The sequence below is a fragment of the Prinia subflava genome, chromosome 1 (genome assembly GCF_021018805.1).
Source record: "Prinia subflava isolate CZ2003 ecotype Zambia chromosome 1, Cam_Psub_1.2, whole genome shotgun sequence".
NCBI lineage: Eukaryota > Metazoa > Chordata > Aves > Passeriformes > Cisticolidae > Prinia > Prinia subflava.
Window position 1 is genome coordinate 121,941,433 of NC_086247.1, and position 22,756 is coordinate 121,964,188.

General features: G+C 40.3%; 1 protein-coding gene across 1 annotated transcript in view; it reads left to right on the top strand.

The window, feature by feature from the left end:
* The window catches only part of IGF2BP3 (insulin like growth factor 2 mRNA binding protein 3), a 113,003-nt gene extending 92,332 nt beyond the window's left edge, over positions 1-20,671 (top strand). The window contains exons 11-15 of the mRNA XM_063410569.1: positions 8,435-8,554; positions 12,567-12,641; positions 15,570-15,701; positions 16,802-16,915; positions 17,838-20,671. Coding sequence (XP_063266639.1) covers positions 8,435-8,554; positions 12,567-12,641; positions 15,570-15,701; positions 16,802-16,915; positions 17,838-17,939 — 543 coding nt within the window. The 3' untranslated portion in view covers positions 17,940-20,671. The remainder of the gene's footprint in view (positions 1-8,434; positions 8,555-12,566; positions 12,642-15,569; positions 15,702-16,801; positions 16,916-17,837) is intronic.
* The last annotated feature ends 2,085 nt before the right edge of the window (positions 20,672-22,756 follow it).

Below are 22,756 nucleotides of genomic sequence, written 5' to 3' on the forward strand. Positions count from 1 at the left end.
TCTCCTGCTTCTGCCATGCTATGTTGGCAGGGACACGTGTCCAGAGCAGTCAAACTATTCTGCCTCTGGAGATGGACCAACCCCTCAGTGAGGGAAGAAAAAATGCAATTGGCACCATATGATGTACAAAGATCTGGCAAGTCAGTGGTAGTTTTTCGAGGTGTTGAAGCCTCCAGTTATTCTTAATAGCTTCTTTTACAGTTTTGAGGTTGTCATAATGCAAATAGCATCACTTGTTAACTAGTAATCCATGCTTCTTAAAATAAAAATGGTTTCCTCTTCACTGCAGGTTTGAGTAATTGTAGAGATACTTGTAGTTTCTTGGAACAAGAGAATTAGAATTTGTTGGTTCCCTGCTTATAGATTCTTATGGGAAGATTTAATTGGAGTTCTTTTGACCATCTCAGACTCTCAAGCTCTAAGTACCAGGGTCCACACCTTCTGAATGCTAAACTAAATGGGAAATTTAATTCCTTAAGGTGCAAAATATTTTGTTACTAGAGTGTACTGAGCTCTTTCAGGCCAGAAAAAAAAGTAGGTCAGCTCCTCATTCTGTTGTATCTGGCTCCATCTCTGGTTTGTTTGTTAGTTAAACATGATGGAAAAATAAGTGATCTTTGTGTTTACACAACCTGTTTTTCTGGCAGCTGTCATGAAATCTGAGAGCAGTGCCTTTATAAACCAGAGCTGATGAGTACCTGCATCTTCCAAAGCCACTGATTTCACAGGCAACTTCTATAGTTTTTGAGTACCCATGTGGCTGCTGTGTCACAGCAATGATTTTTGAAGTGGAAGTTTTCTGTACATATACTTTTAATGGTCATACAGTGTTGCAACACTGAATACCTATGCTTGCTGCTTGTGAATGACCAGCAAAATTCCTGCTTACATAGTTTCACAATCTGTTCCTTATGCTGATTTCTGATTTTGGCTGTCTGTTCTGAACAAAAGGTGGCAGATTGCCTTTTTTGGCATTGTGGCCAGTCAGATTTTGCAAAAACAAAAAGTTCATGCCATGTTCAGAAATATGTCAAACCAGTTCCTGCTTGTGAAATGCCTTGTAACTAGCCTGCCAGAAAATGTTCCTTCTCTGCTTCTGTGCTTTCTACTCCCTTGTTGCTAGCTAGGCTCTCATGTTGGGAAAATTTCTGATATGTGCGGTCCTTTTAGTGACCCCTAGTAGTCTAAGAAGATTTCCAGCTAGAAGATGATCGTGATGAAAAGTACTAAATTTGAGAGCCAAGAAGTGGAATGAGTGGTACTAAGTGAAATGATTTCAGTGACATCTCACTGAAGGTACTGGCCATTGTGTGAGAACCAGCAGTCTTTGAGTTTCAGGTATTGAAATACAGTAGTCCCCAACATGGAAATGTAGATGGGGTGCATCATTCTTAGATTTTCAACCAAGAGGAGAGGATTAGCTCAGCTAGATGGACAGAGGGCACCCACACATAATTTCTGGGGGGAAAAGAGGTAGAGCTGCATAGCCTTGCCATGGGCTGTGTGCCCCAGAAAGGGTCATGCCCCTGGTTCATCTAGTGGCACGAGTGTTTCTCACGTAATGCAGCAGTGACATTAAAGAGAGGCATCTTGGATTAACCTGGGGTTCGTGGGAAGGTGGAACCCTGGCTGGATGGTGGCTGTACAGGTCATGCATGGTAGTATGAGCAATGCTTTAGCGTGCAAAGTTAAAAATATGCATTGCTTCCTTAAATTGTTTTACTACTGCTTGACTGACTGAATTCATTAGTGCAGAATTCTTCTGAGTGTAGTCCTGGCTTTTCAGGCAGTGAATATGGCAGAAAGCTTTAGACTCTCAGCATGGACCTAAATCTGTTTGAAGTAAACCTAAAAATCTTGGAGGGTGCAGGGAGTTCAGGCTGCAGTTTGTTGATCTGCACTGGCAGCACCACATCAGCTCAGAGATTGTACAAGATGGTGACACAAGCTATCTGCAAGGATGTTGTGAAACTGTGGGTCATGTTAGACCTATCTACTAAAACTTTATTTTCATTCATGACCCCCGTTTCCAATGAAGGCTTAAACTTTTAGAACTAGTATTGCAAAATGAATACGCTAGGATTTCTTTCACCATCATCTCAAGTTTCTTATCAATGCATTGAATCCAACTAGAATGTCTTCAAGGATACTTGGCTTAATGTTCATTTCCCCTTGCTGTAAGTTTTTATTACTAAATAAATAAATAAGAGCATTTAATGTAACTGTGTGCCAGGATAATTCTTCACAGTACATTGCAAAAATGTGGTTTAAATTTTGGCTTTGGATCTGGTACAGGGTTTGAATAATATAATACCTCACTTCCTGACAAACTCAGGGTATTCTGAAGACCAAACGAGTGTCTGCAAATATGCCTTGTCTTGGTAGCCGCGGTTGTTGGGAAGGAGGAAGAATGGCAAAAAAAGGGATTTTTTTTTTAATGCAGTCACCTGCTGTCTGTATTCATTTACTTTTATGAAGTGGATTTGTTTACTATGTAAGAAAACCCAAACAACCAAAACCAGTAGTTTACTAGGCTAGATGGTAGCTTCATGCAGTCTTAAAACAGTTCTTAATTATTTCCCTCACAACTAAAAAACCTGATGCTGACTCGAAATGGATGACATGACTTTGTGACTTGAAATAAATGTCTCTTGCAAGGTAATTAATTTGTAACACAAAACATAACAGGCTTAGAAACCAGGAAAGATCTGATTTTTCTCCCATTCATGTCTGGCTTAAAAGCCTATTTACTTCCGTGGGTACAATATTTTTGAAGATTTACAGCCTTATCCCAAATGTTGGCAAGGATTTACCAACCACATGCATTTGATGGAGCAAGGGGTCTATGGAGACATTTATGCACAAGACTGGAAAAAATTTTGTACTGTTGGCAGGCTTGTAGAAAAAGACTGAGATTAATGCTCAAATTAACTTGAGGGACATAAATAACAAACATGCCCCCTTATGAGCCCTGCCATGGGTAAGATCACACCACACATTCATGCAGACTGAGGGAGCTGTGGAGTGACCTAGCAGCAGCATCAGCCAAAATCAAGAGAGGAGGGGAAGAACTGAGGAGGCAAACCTCTGTGTCTTTTCTGTGTATTGTTTGTTCTGTGTTGTTCTTTGTTTTGTTTTTCAAATGCCATTCTTCAAATAGGATGTCCATTCCTCCAGCTGTAGTGACTTGGGACCTGCTTTTTTACCTACCACCCTCTGCCTGGAGGGTCACAGTTTTCTGAGTTTTCATTCTTGCCTGGCTGTGCTATGGCTGTTACCCAAGGGCAAGATGAGGAGCAATGTTTTCCTTCTGACAAGCTAAGTGGTTAGGGAAAAGCTCTCCTCCTGTGTGGCTTTCTGCAGTTTGTAGGACTGATGTACCAGGAGCTGGCAGAGAAAAGTTATAACAACCTTATCCTAAGGGCAGATGGTCTCTACAAATCTTTCTAACCCTGCAAGCAAGGATTGTAGGAAGAAGAGTGAATCTGCACATTTTCTTGATTGTGAGTCCTCAGCTTCTAGCTCTGGTGTGGAGCAGTAGCCCTCATGCTGAAGGACCAGCAGCAATATCCCAAGGAGGGGAAGAAGATCACTCCTGCTGAGGCTCTGGAAACCAGGAAATGATGGCTGTGCTCAGCCAGTTTCTAAGAGTTAGTGCGGTAGGGTTGGCAGCAGAAGGGAAAACCTCCTGTAGGGCTGCAGGGTCTGGCTGGAGTGAAGGGGGTGCTTCTGATGCCACCTGCAGTGCAGGGGCTGCAGCTGAGCCCAGTGTAAGGGGGAAGCAGACATGGGTTACAGGACTTACCAACAATGAGTTTGTCTTGGATGGAGGTGGTGGGAATTTAAAGAATTTTTTTAAAAAAGAAAAGAAATATTTGGTATGGACTGTTAGGCTAGGGACAGATGGCTGGGGCTCAGGGACTTGCAGGAGGTATGGAAAGAGGTGTATCCAAGCTGCTCTAGGAAAGGGTTGTGTTAGTGTGAAAAGTCAGAGCTAATAGTGTGCTGCAGCAGTTTCTTAGTGTCATCCAGTGGGATAGATTAATTTCCATCTTCCTGTTAGATCAGCATTTCCAATCATGATTTAAATGAGCAAGAAGGAAACTTGATTTAAGTTGACTTATTAAATTTTACCTGTGTAGTTTAGTCACCTTTCTGAAAGCCTTAGAATGGTCTGTACTTTGCTTACAGTGAATATATCTTTCTATTTATACAAGTATGCAGTTTGCCATTTGTTTTGGGTAATGTATTTTTCCCATTTTCTGTTAAAAAATGATGAATGGTGCTTTTCTTATTTGCTTGATTAATTTTAACTTCTGATTTTCATCAGGCAACATTTGGATGGAAATTGGAATCCAATTAATGAACAAAATCAGCATTTAAAATTGTTTTCATTAGTTCAATGTGCCAGATATAGAAAAAAATTCCTTGTCAACCTTATTTTGTGACTAAAGCAGACTGATTTTTGCAGAAACAAAGGAAGTATTTTCAGCTGTTTATGAACTGAATTAATTGTTTCTGGTCCCCATGCTTTTGAAGAATCTGTTTCTTATATCTAAGAAATCCTGGGTTTTGGAGCTCTTTTCTTAAAACGCAAAACCTCTGAAAAAACCACAGAACCCCAAAACAACCTAGAATTCTCCATTGAAGTGAATGTCTGTGGTATCTGTGTGCCACAGCTGCACAAGACAAACTTCTCTTACTCGGGTGGACTAGCCATGAGTCCATACTGCAAATATTGCTAGGGTAGAAGAGGTGGTCTGTGCACCACAGACACTGGAGATGGTTACTTGCAAATTAGGGTGGATGTATGGACTGTAAATCTTGGTGAACCTAGGCTGCTGCTTTCTGCATTCCTGTCAGTTCCCAGGGCTGGGCTGACTTTGAAAAAAATATTTTCTTATGTGGGGAAAAAATAAACTGAATGGGAAAGAGGAGAAAATTGTCCAGGAGACCTTATTCTTGTCAAAAAATATATACACATACGTATTTTGGCTTTTAAGTTGTAAATATATATATTTAAGCAAACTTAGCTATAAGGGAGTGAACACTGAAGCTCAGATTTCACAGAGTGGGAAATCAGTTCCCTAAATTTAGTGCTTCTAACATATGTTTAAGATCTAGGAATCTATTTCTGATGTAACTCATGTTAGGAGTTCCTGGAAAGCTCTATGACTTATGTGGCGTGGCATGGGTAAGATTAAATTATAGCTGATTTTCTTCCATCCTGAGATCCCCAGAAGCATCTGTAAGATTGATGGGTGGTGCAGTCATTGCATTATGTTTTGATGTGTTTCTTTTGCAGGCTAGGTTTCCAGTAAATACAAAAGGATTTAAAAATTATTGTGGGTAAGGAGATGGACAGATAGTCATTTGAACTTGGTGTTGTGATACTCTCAATAGCCTTAGTTGGACTCAATTTCTATCAGAAGAAAAAAAGAGCAGTATGGTTTTAGGTTGGTTAAAAATCAGCATGCATAACATAATTTCTCCAAATCTCTGTGTGATGTTATACAAGAGATGAATTTGGTTATATGTATATGCCAATGTGCTACTCCAGACAAGAATTTTAAAAATTCCGATGTATGAACAGTTGAATATTGACAGATTCTCCACTATTCTTTAATAAACATGTATCACTATTACACCAAAATGTAAGTTTAGTATTAAAGAACACCAGTCACTCATGTAAGAAATAATTTTTTAATAATCCTTTAGGAAAAATGAAGTTGAAATGTATCAAGATGTCACAACTATGAGGAGGGATGGGTGGAAGGTGCTACAGTGAGCTGATTGTACAGTTAGAAAGGCATGGTACATCTCTCTTCTGTTGCCTTTGCTGCCCATGTTTCGTGTTTAAGGGTGAGGAAGCCAAAAAGAATTTCAGTGGTGAATTGAATCCAGCCAAGGAAGTGGCTTGAAATCAGGCTTTGGGAAGGAGAGGGGGAAAACTGCTCAGCAGGCAGATGGGCAACAGAGGGAAGGCAGGAAATGTATGCAAACAAAAATAATGAAGTTTGAGTTGTTTCTATGGTACAGAAACGTGTCTGGAGGTGGGTTTAGGTAGAAGCTCTGTAAATTCTTGAAAACCAAGTCAAGTTTGATTTGCAGTAGTGTTGTAGTAATTAGTTGGAAGAGGCTGGCTGGAGAAGCATGTGAAAAGGAAAACTTCAGCAGAGCATTTTTGCAGGAGCTGGAGGACATGCTAACAGTTGAATGTAGGGGTCAAGAAGGGGTGGATAAGCTGTCAGGGTTGGAAGTAGGGGTTGCCTCTACACCCAGTGCAATGGGTCCTTGTAACAAAACTGGAAAAACCTAAATGCTTCATGAACTTGTAACCATTTAGAAAGAGTTTTTTTATGTGCTAAGATCAAGTGATTACCTGCAGTAGCATTTCCAAATTACTGGAAATCTTGCTAGATTTACAGTGAACATGTAAAAGGACTTACTATGACAACACTCAGGATGTTTGTAGTAATAGGAGGAGAATATGAGTAATCTTCTGGAAAGTGGTTTAACATATATACTGAAGCGACTGGTATCTTTCATTACAAATATGTAGTTTTAAGGTGTAGTTTTGAGATCTTTTTAGACTAATCTGTAGGCAGATTAAAAGGTGTGCTCCCATCTTTTCCCATTCCCTAATTGTTGTTACTTCCTCCCTTGGTCACATTCTGCCACTGGTGTGTTGCTCTGGTTATGTGGGTCAGGGACTTACTGCCTGCCTTAAAAATCAGCTGGATCTGCAAACCTGCTGGCCTCAAAGCACACGAGGCAGTGGGGAGGCTGGGTGTGTAGGGCTGCATCCATGTGGATTAAACCAGCATGAAATGCCAGTGAATCCTAATACCTTGTGTGTGTGAAAGCACCGGGTAAACCGTGCAAGCGTTGCCATCGCCTAAAGTGTTTCTGTTCCCAATATCCTATTTTGGGGTTTCTTCACCTGGTACATGGAGTTGTGCCTGGAATTCGTATCCCCTGAGGTTACAGTTGACTTGTGTTTCCTGAAAATGAAGTGGTAAAACTTGGAAACGAGCATTTTGTTCTGATTTGTTTATGGTTAATGCAGTGGCACTTTGCCTTAAAAGACTTAACCTTGAAAGAACTCACTCAAATTTAAAAATAAGTGGGGATTTTTTTTTTTAGGGTTGCATGCGCTTTTTGCTTTGTGTTGCACATAGCGATGTGAGGGTTTTTCTGAAAATGTCATAGAAAAAGCTGTTTCGATGAGCTTCTGTATGTGTCTGTATCCCTACCAAAACATACAGCTGAGCAAAGCTAAATGAGCTTGGTTGGTCCCACGTGCTCTGCTTGCTGGTGCTCAGTGCTGGTCTGCATGGTGGGCACTGGGAAAGCCAAGGTGAGGATGTCTGCGTTGTCTCAAAAGACCTCTGCACGAGAAGGACTTTTTGGCTTGTTTATTGAGGATGAGCAAAACTAATTTCGAAAATACATGAGAGGGGTACACAGAGGAAGAAAAACTTTGGAAAGAGAGGTGCATAGTGCCTTAAATAGCTCCTAGTGCAAAAAAAGGCTCGTGTGAAATGCCTTTTGGAGGTAGCCCTGCCAGAGGTGGACGGACTGACGGTGCAGTAGTGTAGTGCACACGCTATGGTGCCCGTTCGTCTGAGACAGGCTCCTCTGAGGCTGCTAACACAGCTGTGACTTACTGAGGCATCTGCAACCCTGCAGTCTGATCATTGCTTGAGAGCATCTCCAGTACTATGCCATGCTCTCCAGCTGGGGTGTCTGCTTGAAAGCAGCAGGAAGGTGCAGTGATGCCTGATATCCAGTGGGTGCAATGCTGGGGTCCTCTCACTTAAGAAACACGGTGTTTAATTTACTAGCCTGCCTGAGGAGTGCTGCCAGGACTCCAACTCTTGCATAATGTTACACAGGAGGAATCACTGGCAGATTTCAAGCTGGCTATCATTCCAGATCACTCCCACACAAAGGAAATTGTAGCATGTATGTAACTCTGAGACTTTTTGTACTGCTCTCAGCGCAATCTAAAATTAAAAAATATAACTAAGAAACTAGAAAGAGTTTGGCTGCTCAGGCTGTAGTAGCCTCTCTTGGCTTGTAGTAGCTTCACCTGCAAGGTTCTTGCATGTAGAAGAGAATCCAGACAGCTACAGGTAAGAGTGAAAGCCTCACAAAGAAGCAACACCTCAATTGGTTTTTAAAGCTCTAAGCTTTAAAACTGTGAGTATTTTATACAAGATGAAAGAATCCTCTTTTGGCTCGAACTGATTTTCTTGTTCTGTGGATTTTGTGATTCCCAAAAAAAGCTAGACCCTTAATACTCAGACATCATAGGGAGAAATCTTATTTCCCCCTCATTTCCATGCATGCCTGTACTGTACCCATTTTCCTGTCAGTCTGATTCATAATGTTCAAAAACATTCACTGCATTTTTCTTTCTTCCCCACAGCAACAGCCCGAGTCTGAAACTGTTCATCTGTTCATCCCAGCCTTGGCAGTTGGAGCTATTATTGGCAAGCAGGGACAGCACATCAAACAACTTTCGCGTTTTGCAGGCGCATCTATTAAGGTATTATTACACCAACTATAACTTTCTGCCTATTCTACGTGACACTTTCAGCAAGTTTGCACAAGCTGTGCTTTCGTGAACATCCTCCCCCACTCCATGCTTAGAATGTGATGTGATGTGATGAATGGTACATTTGTTTATAAATCATCTTTTAATCTTCCTTGAGACAAGATAATTAGAAGCATGTTTTCAAACGTCTCCTGAGGTGTGAAATGTAAGCTGCAAAGAAAACTACTTTGGTGGTCTTAGAAACAGACTTGTGCCTTAATGATGCAGTGCTTAAAGGCTTTCTCCTTGCTTTAGGTAAAGTGAAAATTGGTGGGGTAAATTTCCTTTCTAAATACAGCAGCACAGTTGAAGTTTCCTGCTCTTGTGGCTGCCCTTGTTCTGTTCCAGATGGATTGGCCGGGGCTGTCAAGCTCAAATGGCTCCATGCTGAATTGTTAGTGTTGTGACTTCACCTATATGCTGCTCCTGGGGCCAGCCAGTTCTTGAACAGCACATTTACCTTGTATCAGGTTGAACATCCAGCTGTTTGTGTATTGACCACCTCAGTGTAGCTAAGAAGAAAATAGTTTGCCGAGGCTGACCTCTAACAGAAGCTTGAGTTTTAGTCGATTGGGTGAAATCTTTCTTGCCTGTGTACAGGGGTCAGTACCAGTTGCAGTTGTAGGAAGGTCTTGGCTTTTGGCCACCAACGCCCTTGTAACCACAAGTATCTTCTCTAGATGCTTGAGCATTTTTTTTTCCTTACAAATTATATTTTCTGCTATCTTATGCTGTAAAGATAATGTTTTGGCCTAAGTCAAAAAAAAAGGGAAAAGTTTAAAGAACACTGCATTTTAAGTATAGTGTGTAGCTTTAGTATGCTGTTAGATGGACATTTTACTGCACAGATAAATATTTTCTTCTCAACTCTCTTGATTTTTGTTTCAGAGAAGTGATGTGTTTAGTGAGCGCTACGGCAGGGATCTGCCAAAAGTCTGGGGCACAGGGCAGGAGCTGGCTATGCTGAGTTGAGCTTGGTGAAGCTGAGCTTGGGTTGGAAGGTGTTCATCTAAGTATGCGGAGCAAAATAATTGGGGAACGCTGATGAATGAGTCTTGTGTGTGGTTTGCCTAGTGCTGATCCATTTACTGGCCGGTCAACCCATGACCCGCTGCCCAACTCCACCTGGTTTTGAGCAGAATGTTAAATAATTATACTACCCAGATAGTTTATATTAATTGAAAACTAATAACCATATTTTTATGGGAAAATGAAACAGAAGAAATGAGGTGTCAATATTTCCTTATTAAATCTGTCTTGCATGGGGCTGTGATGCATCACATGTATTTCCTCTTCCCCTCTCCATCCCTCCAGCTTGTATCTAAAGTTTAAACAGTGTATAGAAGGTACTGCTAGGTGCAGATAGAAATGTGAAACAACCTGGACTTCCAAGAACCAGTCCAAACTAGTTCTTCAGTTGGTCCTTGGAAGAGAGTTTAGTGGAAAGGGAGTTTCCAGTGTTTCTTATGCATCTGGCTAACAGTGGCCTCAGGCTTCCTCAACTGGCTGGCACCCCTCTACCCCATGCATTTAACATTTCTGTATTAATTTAAGTTCAGGTAAAAATTTTCTCAAGCTCTGATCTTTTGTTCCTTCACTAGGAATAAAGTAAAGACACTTTTTGTGAAAATAAGATTAAATCTTTACAAAAGTATACACATACGGGGTATGCTTGCACAATTGGGAAGCTGCATGTGTACTTATCTATTGAAATAATAAACTTCACCTGTAATCTGGCAGAACAATGTGGAGCATCAGGCTTGCTTCTGTGTGAAAGTATTAAATATGGCAAGTGGCAAATTATTCAAAACTTCTAAATTTGCCTCATGTTGACCACCTGACCTCTGCCATAACTTTGGAGCAAAATAATAAATTGTGAATCAGGGAATCTGTGCTTTTAGCTGAGAGTTGAAGGACGTGCTGCCTGACTAACTTCTAACTTGCCAAACTGCAGTAACCATACTTTGTGGAGGAAGTAAGTCTGTGCAAAATGCTTGTTTTGAGTTGTGCTGTAGCTTGTACAGCTGAAAGCATTTTACGTCCTCCTGTGTCTTCTTGGTGCTCATGCTGAGCTTTGTAGATCTGGTGCAACTTGTCTCCCACGATGTAAGACTGAAGTGCAGATGCACTGGGGCCCTGTACAAGGCTGCAGTGTTCAGGCTGTCACCTCAGAGGTGCAAGTGGCTCTTGCAGAGCTCAGGTTGTGTCCCGGTGCTGGGGGGTCACTGCTTAGCAGTGCAGGCTCAGTGTGGGACTCCAGAGACTTGATTATACAGCAAAAGAGCCAGGCAGAGATTTGAGTTGTCTGTTGCGCACCCGTGCTACACTGCTGGGACCTGTTGTGAGTGATTGTCACCTCCTTGGTTATAAATTCCTTCCAGAACAGCCCCTCCTGATGAAAGCTGAACCTTATGGAGTTTGGGTGTATAAAGTTTGGGGCTTGGCATATAGAAGATTGGTTGTTTTCTGGTTAGGAATGTAAAGTTGTTCAATCTCAGAAGTTAAATTCACCACTTGTGTACTGTTTGTATATAACTACATTTTCCAAGGGCAGATAGGAAAAATTAACTGAGTATTCTCTTAGGTTACCTCTTCAGATATTGAAATGTTAGTTGGTATATGTTTGTTTTGCAGCCCTCAGCCATGTTTTACCTCAGCTTGTGAGAACAGAATATTCTAGGATAAAATCAAAGCAAGATACATCCCAGAACATTTAGACACACATAAGATGTAATGGAGGCTTAATGGGAATATTTTTCCTAAAAGGTGCTGGTGTTTGCTAAGAAAACTAGAGCTGTCTGAGAGACAAAATTGTCCACTTCACATGAATGACAATGGTCAGGCTAACTCTGTTCAGTCAGCTGCCTCTAAAAGTGCCTGCAAACTTTACCCCTCTTAAAATACTTGTTCCAATGAATGAATGGATTTGGTCTGTGCTTGTTCTTACCACAACGTCATGTCATATAAATGTACTGCTCTAAAATTAATATGTATTTTTAGATATATCCAATTGGAATTAATAAGTAATAAAAAATAGATATGCAAACCAGATAACTAGCATGTAATGCCTTCTCCATCTTAGGGTACAGTATGAATAATGTTATAAACTTTCCTTACCAAAATTCTTTAGTGAAAATGAAGCCTGGTGACTGGTAATTTGTCTGAAATAAACTACAGCTGTTAAACATGAGTAACATCCCTATGCCAACAGCTGAGATGAAATTCTGTAGTGTTTAATATATTGCTCATTCAACAGCAGCTATGTAATACTAGATGCAACAATGGAAATGTCAGTTGTGATAAACAAAAGATTCATTCGGAATGTCAGAGGCTACTTTGAATTATTCAATGCCACTGGAGTCTGAGAACAGCACCCACAGAAATCTTACTGTTGTGGTGACATGAACTGCTAAAGACCCTACAGGCATCTCTGTCTCAGCTCTGGTGGAGCTTAATATTTATTTGGGTCACACATTGTCCAGTATAGAGGAATGTTTTGGATCTGATTAGTTACAACAGTAAAGTGATCTTCTGTTCTCAGAGGAATGGATGCAAGCTTTTGCTGATGAGCAGAACTTGTTAGAAAGACTATTCAAGCTAGTGGGTAGGGATGAGAATCTCAGTTTATTAAGCAGATTTGTCTTTTTGGAGGCTACATGTCTTACATCACTCATAGCCACATGAAAATGCCATGTGGGGTTCTGCCATGTGTGGTTGAGTAGCTGTGTCTTTAATTTTCAGAAGTAAATTTGTTCACAGTGGTTTAGCCAGTTTCTCCATATTTCATTACAGCTAATTAATGCACTTTAAAGAGAACAAACCCATCATGACTGAAGTGTGATGCTGCTGCTGTAATGAATAATTTTTCACTGCTGAACAGAATGTGAGACTGAAATGGGGAGGAGGTGGCTTTAAACTATTCCTTCAAAAGACAGCTACCAATAGCTATGTTTATCCATTCCAGATTGCCCCTGCTGAAGGACCAGATGCTAAGCTGAGAATGGTTATCATCACTGGACCTCCAGAAGCTCAGTTCAAGGTACAACGTACAAAAACTTGTCAGTATGTAATGGCCTTTGGATCCTAAAGGACAATATTGAAAGCAAAGCTCTTGGTTCCAAGCACACTTTATTCAGAATTTTAGTAAACACTTGAGTGTTGATTTGGTTTTGCTGAAAGGTGCCTCATAGGAATATGAGTAATACAGTACTATTAGAGGCCACATTCTGGTCACCTGAAAATTCGTGGGTGTTTCATGTAAGCAGGAATCAAGTCTAGTATAAAAATATGGCCATATTACATTCCTAAATGTCTCTTCTATCTATAAGCACCTTTGACTTGAGTCTTTTAATCTGTCTTGGTATGTGCAACAGTTTTCTGTGATTAATTAAAATAACAAAGCTCGCAAGATGAAATTGAGCCTTCCCAGGTTGCTGTTCTGTGCCAAATGGAAAATGCTTTTTGGGTAGCTCTATAGATAAATGCAAGATTTCTGATTGTATTTCCACTACAACTACAAGGAGATGCTTGATTACCCCATCTGTGTTCAAATTAAGTTCCAGAGTGGCCTTCTGCCTTTATGCCTTAAATGTCAAGGCATAAATATAGTTACCCCAAAAGGAGTTGACTGTCCTAGGAGTGATGTAGGCAGCTCAGTGCAGCAGCCTGGCATCATCACAGATGTGGCCTGGAGCGGTAGAAAGTCACTGCAGAGTTTGTATCTTGGCATCATTTTCTTGCCTGTTTTCAGTCTTGACTTTGTATTTTTGCCTCAGGGCATCTTGCAAGAAGGAGGTGCACAAACTTCAGGGATATTAGTTTCATTATTCCTTTAGGATTTTTGGAAAATTATCAGGGCAGGTCTTTTGCAGTGGTAATAACAAACTTAGACACATTTGGGATTGTTGCTCAGTTACCATATGCATTTGAAATGCCATTGAAGGCAAAGCATCACTTGGAAGCTCTGTCTCCTTGATATTTTCTGTGTGCATGTGGGCTTGGCCACATGGGATGTTTCACATATTGGGTGCTCTTATGGTCTGTGATCAGCACAAGGTCAGATACTGGCTACTCTTTCTTTTCATCAGATGTGGATGGACTTACCCTCAGGGAGTAGCATGCCAAAGGAAGTTTAGGCATCCCTTATCCTGACTTTTTATGTAGGCAAAGGCTTGTCCTCAGGTTTCCTCTCCAGGATAAACTGGGAGTCCCATAGAGTTCTTCTGGCAGCTCTTCTCTCCAACCTGGCTCATGCAAGGAGGAAAGTGTCCCTGTTCTGCACCCCGTACACAGGTTAAAACCGCATCAATCAGTCACTACTTAACACTTGAGCTCTGCTTGCAAAGGTGCATCAGTGTAGTAGCACAGCCAGTGCTCCTAGAGTATGCTGGTCTTATGAAGGAAGGGGATTATCCCTTGCAGCTTTTTGCAGGTTCAGACCTTGTAGTCTTTTAGCTGCTCTTTGAGCAATGCTCTCTTGGCTGGGATGAGCAGGGGCAGAGCTCAGTCCTTCCTTTTATCACTACTGCTAACCCAAAGCTGGCCTCACGGCCAGGTCCATGCTTCATCAGTGCTCTCCTTAAATCTGAATACGAAGGGTCTCCTCTCTTGGGACAGTGGTTGTTGGGACACCAAGAATGTAAACTGGTGCTCAACAACTTGAAGAGGGAATAGCTGCTGCTCAGAGGAGTAATGAGCTCTTGGAGAGGCAGTGTTATCCCAGAGCCCGTGACTTGGGCATTCTTTCCTTACTCTGCTGTGCTCTGCTGTCTGTGATTCATGTTGCTGTGGCTGCAGTGGCTGCATCCCTTTCTTCCTCAGCTGCTGCAGCCTGAGGATGTTGCAGTGTGCAGGGCTAGCTGTTAGCAAGACCATGGGAAGGGAACATGCCCCTGTTCAGAGCCTCTGCTGCAGCACTCCCTACAGTTCAGGCACCCCTGTGACACAACTATCCATGCATAGCTGTGTTGCCTTAAATCTGGGATATGTGAAAGTGAAGTGGAATCTAGAGCAGACAATACATTTCAGCCACCATTTTATTGTGCAGGGGCTTGCAGCCCAGTTAGGTTGTTTCCTTTCCTAAAGACCTTTTCAAGAACTGAAGAATTGGAGATGTTGGAAGACCATCTACAGTCTTTTTTAAAATAAGTCCACATCCCACCTTTCTTTATGATTTGGCAGTAATGTATGTTCTTTTGAAGCATCTAGAAGCCACAGAGTAGAAGATTTGGTTACCATTTCTCACAAATTCACTGATAAATGGCTGTGAATAAGGAAAAAAATGTTTAAAAATCAGCAAATTTACAACCTTGTAAATGTCTCAGTGGACATTTATCTTCTTATCTGGCACTTGTGTGTTTCCCAGAAAAAGGATCTGTGTGCTAGTTGGAATAATACTGTTCCCATGGTACTATTTAGATCTGGGCAGTTTGATTCTTTATTTTGGAAATTTGAGCAAATGCAAATTTATTTATTTATAAACAATATGTTGTAATAGATTGTAAAAGCAAGTTGTTGTTCCAGTTGGAGTCTTTATCCCATAACTTGTTGGGGATGTTGTGGATTTTTTAGTTTATCATCCTTAAAAGAATGGGTTTATGAATCAATTAGTTGCATTTTGTGCTTCTGGGTGTAATAAGAAACTTCTGCCTGACAGTTCTTCTCTCCACCACTCTTTACCTCTACAGAAATGTGATAGTTTCTTTATAAAGCAGTATTTCTACTGAAAAGCAGAATAATGATGATCTCTGTTAAATTGCTGTGTGGTTCCTTCGTTTGTCAAGCAATCTTTAAAATTGGACACTGGTACTTCCTAGTTTGGTACAAAGACTTGTTTAAGAAAAATAGTGTATTTATTAGGGAAAATACTTGGTCAGGATTGTGAACTAAGAATTCTCCTTTCTGTGGAATTTCTTGACATTAACTAGATTCCAAGAGGAACATTCTCTAACTGAAAGCAATTTTGCAGGCTCAAGGGAGAATCTATGGAAAACTTAAAGAAGAAAATTTCTTTGGACCTAAAGAAGAGGTGAAACTTGAGGCTCATATAAAAGTGCCATCCTATGCTGCTGGTAGAGTTATTGGTAAAGGAGGCAAAACAGTAAGTAGCTGAAATAAAGCCCTTAGTCTTTCTTAGTTATGTTTCATATTCAGTGTGTATATACACATAAAGCTTAAACTTTTAGCTAAACTGATTCTTTGATGTTACATTAAAGCAGGAGGTGTTTTCTTAGCTGTACTTCTTACAATGTCTTTTCTACTATTGTGGAGTTGAAGCCAATTTTAGAATTATTTATTTGATTTCTAAATAAGAGATAAGAATTTAAGACATGTTCAGACCTCAATATTACACAAAAGGTGTTCCTATCTTTGTTTCAGTTAAATTCATGGCATTTCTTTGCTTCAGTTTGTTGTATAAAATAACATTGCAGATTTTTCAGTCCTCAAAAGCTGCCGGTGCTCAGCTATTTTCATGTGGTGTTAAGTCAGGAGCAAGATGATATTTGCAAAGACATGGTTCAGTCTTGGGTGTCCATTCTGAGTGCAACAGGGTCTTCAGACCAAGTGTCAGGAGGCAATGTGGCCTCTTCCATCACTTGCAGTGATACAAGGTTTAAGGATGAACATGTCTGAGAAGATATTAATCTAAAATTTTAATTACACAATGAAAAGCATTTCTAAAATAAAGTTAGTTCTAATGAGACAAAGACTCTAACCTTACCTTTACTTAACACTATGGAAGCCTGATAAGCTGCCAAAAATAATTTGAACAAACAGAACTTCTCTACTGCTCAGTCTCAAGTTCTCCATCTTGTGTAGGTTTTAGAAGGAAAAGTGTATAAATACTCTGGCATTTTTCTTCCCTGTATTACATGACTTTCTGACCTTACACTTTTAAACTCAACTGTAAATACTGTGGCATCTATTTGCTTTTTTAGCGTCATGTATCTAACAACTTCTGTGTGTTTTGTTTGGTCTTTGAAACACTTTTACAAACCCAGAGGACCTGGTGCTAATTTATGTTGAGACTCAAGAGGCTTATCTTGCAGAGTGCACACTGCTGTACAGAGATGCTTTCTGTTAGTGAGGGGTTTTAAAAAATGTAGCTTAGAGGATGTTTCAATGGTTGGTATCTTTGAGGCTTAGCGGTTGTATAACATTTGAGTTTAAACTTTTCTGACTTCCACTATCTGTTTATAGGTAAATGAGCTTCAAAACTTGACAAGTGCAGAAGTTGTAGTCCCTCGTGACCAGACACCTGATGAGAATGATCAGGTGGTTGTGAAAATAACTGGTCACTTCTATGCATGCCAGGTAGGAGGACTGCAATGCTTTTTCTTCATCTCCTTGATGTTTCCATGGTCTTTCTTTTATAGCCACGTGCAGGAGACAAGGGGGATGGAAGACTTTTGCTCAGGATACAGAAAGCACTGCTTGCCAGGCCTCTCTGGCTGTCTTGCTGCAATAAACTTTACTTATGCCTGTGAGAGAGATTCATAACAATACTGCACGTTTACGTATGCAGAACAGTCTCCTTAAATTCTTCTGTCAATTTATGCAGGCTCTGCCACTGCTCAAACTTTCAAATCAAAAGAAAACCCAAGTTGTGATTGGGCTGAAATTCAGAAGGAGCAGAGACACAAGCCATGCCATAGTATCTGGAAAGAATACACCCAGATATGTAACTCATCCATATTGCCCAAACTGTTGATTTAATATCATAAAGAAAAGAACCACAAGATTCCTTCCTTCACTTAACTCAGACTAATTCCTTTTGATACTTTGCTGCAGGTGACTTGTAGTTCAGAAAGGAGATGGGAAGTCCTGTAAGCCTGACCATCTGGTTACCCTAGTGTATAAAAAATTTGTACCCTCTTTATTAACACAGTGATTCTTACAAAACATTAGTATTTCCAGAGGAGTAAAATGAAGGCTGTAGCTTCAATAATCTCAACATTAGTAGTCATCTTCCTATTCTCATGCTTTCTATATTACATATGAGAAAACTGACTATGCAAGTAGTTGTGATAGGTGGAAAAGAGAAGAAAAATTAAAATTTAGGTTGTACATCATGATTAATCTCAAGTGTATTTTAATTAACAAGTAGTTTTGTCAGTACTAGAAATTTAGTAATTCCAGATTTTCTAATCCCAGTAGCATCTCTTGTTGGTTGTAAACAGCAGTCACTGCAGCATGGCATCATGATGGGTTGTTTCTTCTTCTTTGTGTCCTTCAGCTTGCTCAGAGAAAAATTCAGGAAATACTGGCTCAGGTAAGAAGGCAGCAGCAACAGCAAAAAACATTGCAAAGCGGACAGCCTCAGCCAAGACGAAAATAAAGGTTTAGGAAATGGCCCATCAGAGACAGATGCCAGACCAAAGACAGACTGTGTGACAAAGAGACAGGTGGCGAGCACCTGTTGAAGTTTTATGCAGAAGATCCACCAAGCCAATCACCTGTTCGAGGACCAGGCAACCGTTGAACGCTGTCTCTGAGAATGTATTCTTTAGGCTCTCTCAAACTTTTGAAACCCAGCTTTAAAATAAGGACCCCTTCACTTCCCTTTTGTTCTATTCTCACAATTTAACATAAACTCGTTAGTCTTTTTTATTGTTCTTATTATTCCCCAACAACTTTAGAACTTGGTTTAATGAAGCTTTCTCTTCTGAGTTCACTGGTTTAAAAAAAAAGAAAAGAAAAAACCAACAAAAAAAAAAAAAAAGAAAAGGCATTGCTCTTATAAGTCCAGTTGTAAAAGAAGAAACACATTTGGAGGGTGGGATTGCGGGTGGGCTAGGGTTAGAGCAAGGGTATTGACAAGAGTTTAAGTGTTAGTCCCAATGTTGAAACAAGTGGCATTTTTTAAAAAGAATTTGGTTGCATTTTTCATAACACTGCCATGAATAACCTAAGGGAAGTGTTGAATGGTGTTGGCCAGGGCATAAAAAGATAAATATGCATTTTACTAAACTACCTCAGGCATTTAGTACCTCAATGAGAAATTGTTCCTTTTTTGCTTTTTTTTTGGTATTTTGTATACTTTATAAAGCTAATAGTTCTTGAGCATTTTATTTTTTTAAAAAAAATTAAAATTTGATCAGCCACCAGCCAGGAGTACTACAGACTTATCGGGGAAAAATATAGTAGAGCACTTCTAGCTGCTGGCTGATGGGAGTAAGGTGGGTAAAAAAAACACAGCCTCAGATTTCCTGAGGGCTTCAACACCATCATTTGTTTAAAAAAAAATTAATGAATGTTCAAAAGATAGTGAATGATGCCAACATTCTGATAGCAGCAATGCCGTTTAGTTTTCTTTTAAGATGGGATGAAAAAGTTTGTGACGGTACTTTTTTGGGAACAGGACAAGGAAGTGATGGCAAGAGGCTGGGGTTGGGGGAAAAATTTAGAAGGCTGCAAGAGGCTGAATTTTTTTTTTGTGCTACTTGATTGAATGCATGAACCCTTTGTGCCTTTGACCATCACTACCTAATAATGCTACATTTAACCATTTGCAGCCCATTTGGACTTTGCCATTTTGTTCAAAGAGCAAGCTTCATCTTCAGTTTGATAGAACACTTGATCTGCTAGAGCATTTTTGAGGCCAGGAGGGTCTCTGCTGTCTGCAGATCACATCATACTGCTTTCAGTTACCACGATGGGGGAAGGTCAAACAGTGTTTGATCACATTGAAAGATAATGAAAGGCTAAGTTTACATATCCAGCCGCTGTTATGGGCCACACTAAGCCACTTTGAAGGTTTGAAAATGATTACAAGAAAAAAAAACAAACAAAACAACAACCTCTCTAGCCTGGCTTATAATAGATGCAGCAGGATTTATGCACGTTCTGCAACCAACCATTAGAGGAGAACAAAAAAATGTCAAAAGGCAGGGATAACAGGAAAGTTACCAAATTTTTTAATTTCCAAATGTAATTTGAATGATGATTGTGGTAATAGTGACACATTCAAGTTTCTACAATAAACTTCAGTCTACCTCAGTTTAAGAAAAAAAAAATGTGGCAACACATGGTGCATAAAGACTGCTGTGTGTGTGTGTGCGCGTGCGCGCCTGTGTGTGTGTGGTCGACAGAGCCATGCTATTACCTCTGAACCTTTTTTTGTGATGTTTTTTGTGCATGAGATGATCAGAATCACCATGCTGCACTGATTTGAGGGGCACAGCGAGCAAAAACATTTGTTTCATCATTTTGTTATCTACCTCTTAGGTTCATGTTGAAATAGAGGCATTACTACATAGACTAGATAATTTTCCCAAAGATCATTGTTGTACAGATTAGATAATTTTGAAAATGGTCTGAAGTGTTTTTCCTGCATCTCTTCTTTACTAATTGGTTTAAAAACCACAAACTTATGTTGTAGTTTTAGCAAAGAAAATTGAGTTTCTTTTCCTTTTTTGACAGTGACCTTCATCTAGCCTTTAGGATATTTTTTTTCTTACAATGAGTTTAAAATTACTGAAGTATGGAAAGTACATAGCATTTTAATTTTTGTTGAGGCTTAAGTCAGTTGGACGTTCCTTTCTTAACATTTGAGAAGGATTTGACTTCATTATTTTCCATTAAAAATTACTTTACAGATAGGCGCTGCATTTACATCTGCTGATTTAAATACTGTCATCTCTCTTAAATTTCTAGACTTAATATGGTATCTCATGTTTTTCTTTTCAATTGAGACTTGGTAATTTGGAGTATTTGGGAATAGCTAGAAAGTAAATACTGTAAATGATTTCAATATCCAGAAAGTATGGATCATTTTTCATCTGTAATGTGCCCCCCAATGCAGCTCTACTTGCCAGATGCCTCTGAATGGAATAAAGAGTTTAACTCCTATCATCAGATAAAGTTGTGTGGTGTTTTTTTAAAGTAATGAGGCACAGGGACAGACTGTCCCAAGTATTTGCAGTGCTTTGATCAAGTTGGTTTTCTGTCCGTAATAACTGGATAAGGATGAGCAGTAACCCACAGGTATTCCATAGCTGCTAGGACAGCCAGGTTACAACGTTTGCACTTCCCAAAACAAGCAGTGACTTCTGTGGCTTGTAATTCATCTTCTCCCTCCCATCTAACAATGCCATACAGTCTGTAGGACAACCCCTATGGTTCATGGTTTGCCATGCACCATTCACTTGGGCTCATTTGCTGTGCAAGGAGTGTGGACTTGACAAGTCCTGACTTTCAGGGCAAACATGAAGGTGATCAGAAATGCAGGAAGTTTGTGGGGGGAGGGGGGAGGCAGTTTTTTACCCAATCCTTACTGTGATGGTGGTCTTGGAGTGATGAAGCTTTGTCATCAGCATCAGTGTGGCCCTACAAACTTGGACAGGCAGAACTAGTCATGCTGGCAAGCTCTCACCCCAACCATGACCACCCAAACACACCACTTGCCAGTGAGGTGGTACCACCTCTCCACTTAGATCCTTGTTAACATTATTTGGAGTAAAAATAAGAGCAGATGTTTGACTGACTGCTTACATGTGAGAGGGAGGAGTTGGGGAATGAAGGAGCATCATGAATGACACAATTCTGTATCTTTTCAAAGAGAACTGGGAAGCCCAGCTTGTTTTCCAAACTCCTTCACCTTCCTACTTCACAGCTCATTCCTGGGACCGACTAGCAGAAAGAGGGAATTGAAGACATTATGTCTGTGGAAGGTACTGCATAGAGTATTGCATTTCACAGGGCACCCAAAGCTCATTTCTCCACGTCACTATCGAGCTTTCTTCTCAGAACCAGCACCCTGTCATTTGAGCAACAAGTCAAGCCTTGCTCTCTACTGCTGGTCCATTTGTGACAGCGCAACCCGTTTTAAGCATTTGCTTAATCATGACATCTTTATTTGCTTCTAACCCTCTAGAGCTTTTGTTCTCAAGCTGCAATTTCCAAGGCATGCGCTCTATGTATTGGTTTCCATTAAATGGAGCATGTGTGCTGTGCAAGACAGCCTGGGCTTGATACGGTGCTAGGGTGTAGGATCCTTAACCATGAAAAACTGTTGAGAAAGCACTCAAGCTGGGCTCTAACAGATGTTACCTCAAGTGATGGACACATACACTGCTTGAAAATGAAGTTACTCAGATGTAGTGCAGCAGGAAATCAGAGAAATGATGACACAAGTTTCACTTAGTGGCTTCTCCTGTTCATCTCACGGGATCCTTCACACAGCCAAACCTACAGGTACCTGTTCAACACTGAATCTACGGTCTCATTGCACAAGCTGTTTGGTATTTTTATTTTACCCAGAAACCATCTGATCTATCCAACTGAAATCCTTCCCAAGTGTTTTTTTTTCCCAAAAGGGCTTTAATGTTGCACAGTACTGATCCTCCAGACTGGGTTAATTCCTGTCCCAGCTCCTAGGACTATCAGGCCATAGTCTCACCAAGGCTGGCAGGTAACATGGTTGGGGTGTTGTAGAAGGTCAGCAGATACTAGAAATGCTTCTTTTAAATGGATGAGGACCAAGTTCGTTCCCTGGGCTTTTGTCTCCTCTGTTATTTTCATTTTTTTGTCTTGTCTTACAGACTAGTAACCTTTTTCACCTCCCAGAGTCCCAGCCTGTTCACACAGCTGTTCCCTCTCTTACTGCTCTTTTCTGGGTAGTCCTTTTGTTACTGCTCTTCCACACAGGATACTGTATGTGGTTCTGCTTACTAAATGTAGGTTTGTAAAATGATGTAATATTTGCTGAACCTACCTCTATTCATCACATATTACTTATCCACAGCAGCAGTAAAAGGCAAATGTTTCAGGGAATGACTCAAAGTTACTCCTACGCATCCCTCCTAGGAGGAAATGCCTGATTTAGAACCCATCAGGCTGTAGGACAGCCAAGGTTACCTTTCTCCCATGTGATCACTTTCAAGAAGTCTCATGAAGCGTTTTGAAAACCTTTCTCTGCAGTTGTATTTCCCAACAAAATATTTGTTTTGTGGGCAAAGATGTTTTTACCTGCATGGTTTAATTACACTTCAAAAATACCCTTTGCTTAATTGCAGAACTATCTGCTGCCTTGTATCAAAGAGCAGGTGAACTTGCAGGCAGTCATTCATTAAAAAACAGAGGTTAGACACAGCAAGAAAACATGACCTGGAACAGAGGGAGAAGTAGGTTTTGGTTTGTTTGGATTTTTTTAAA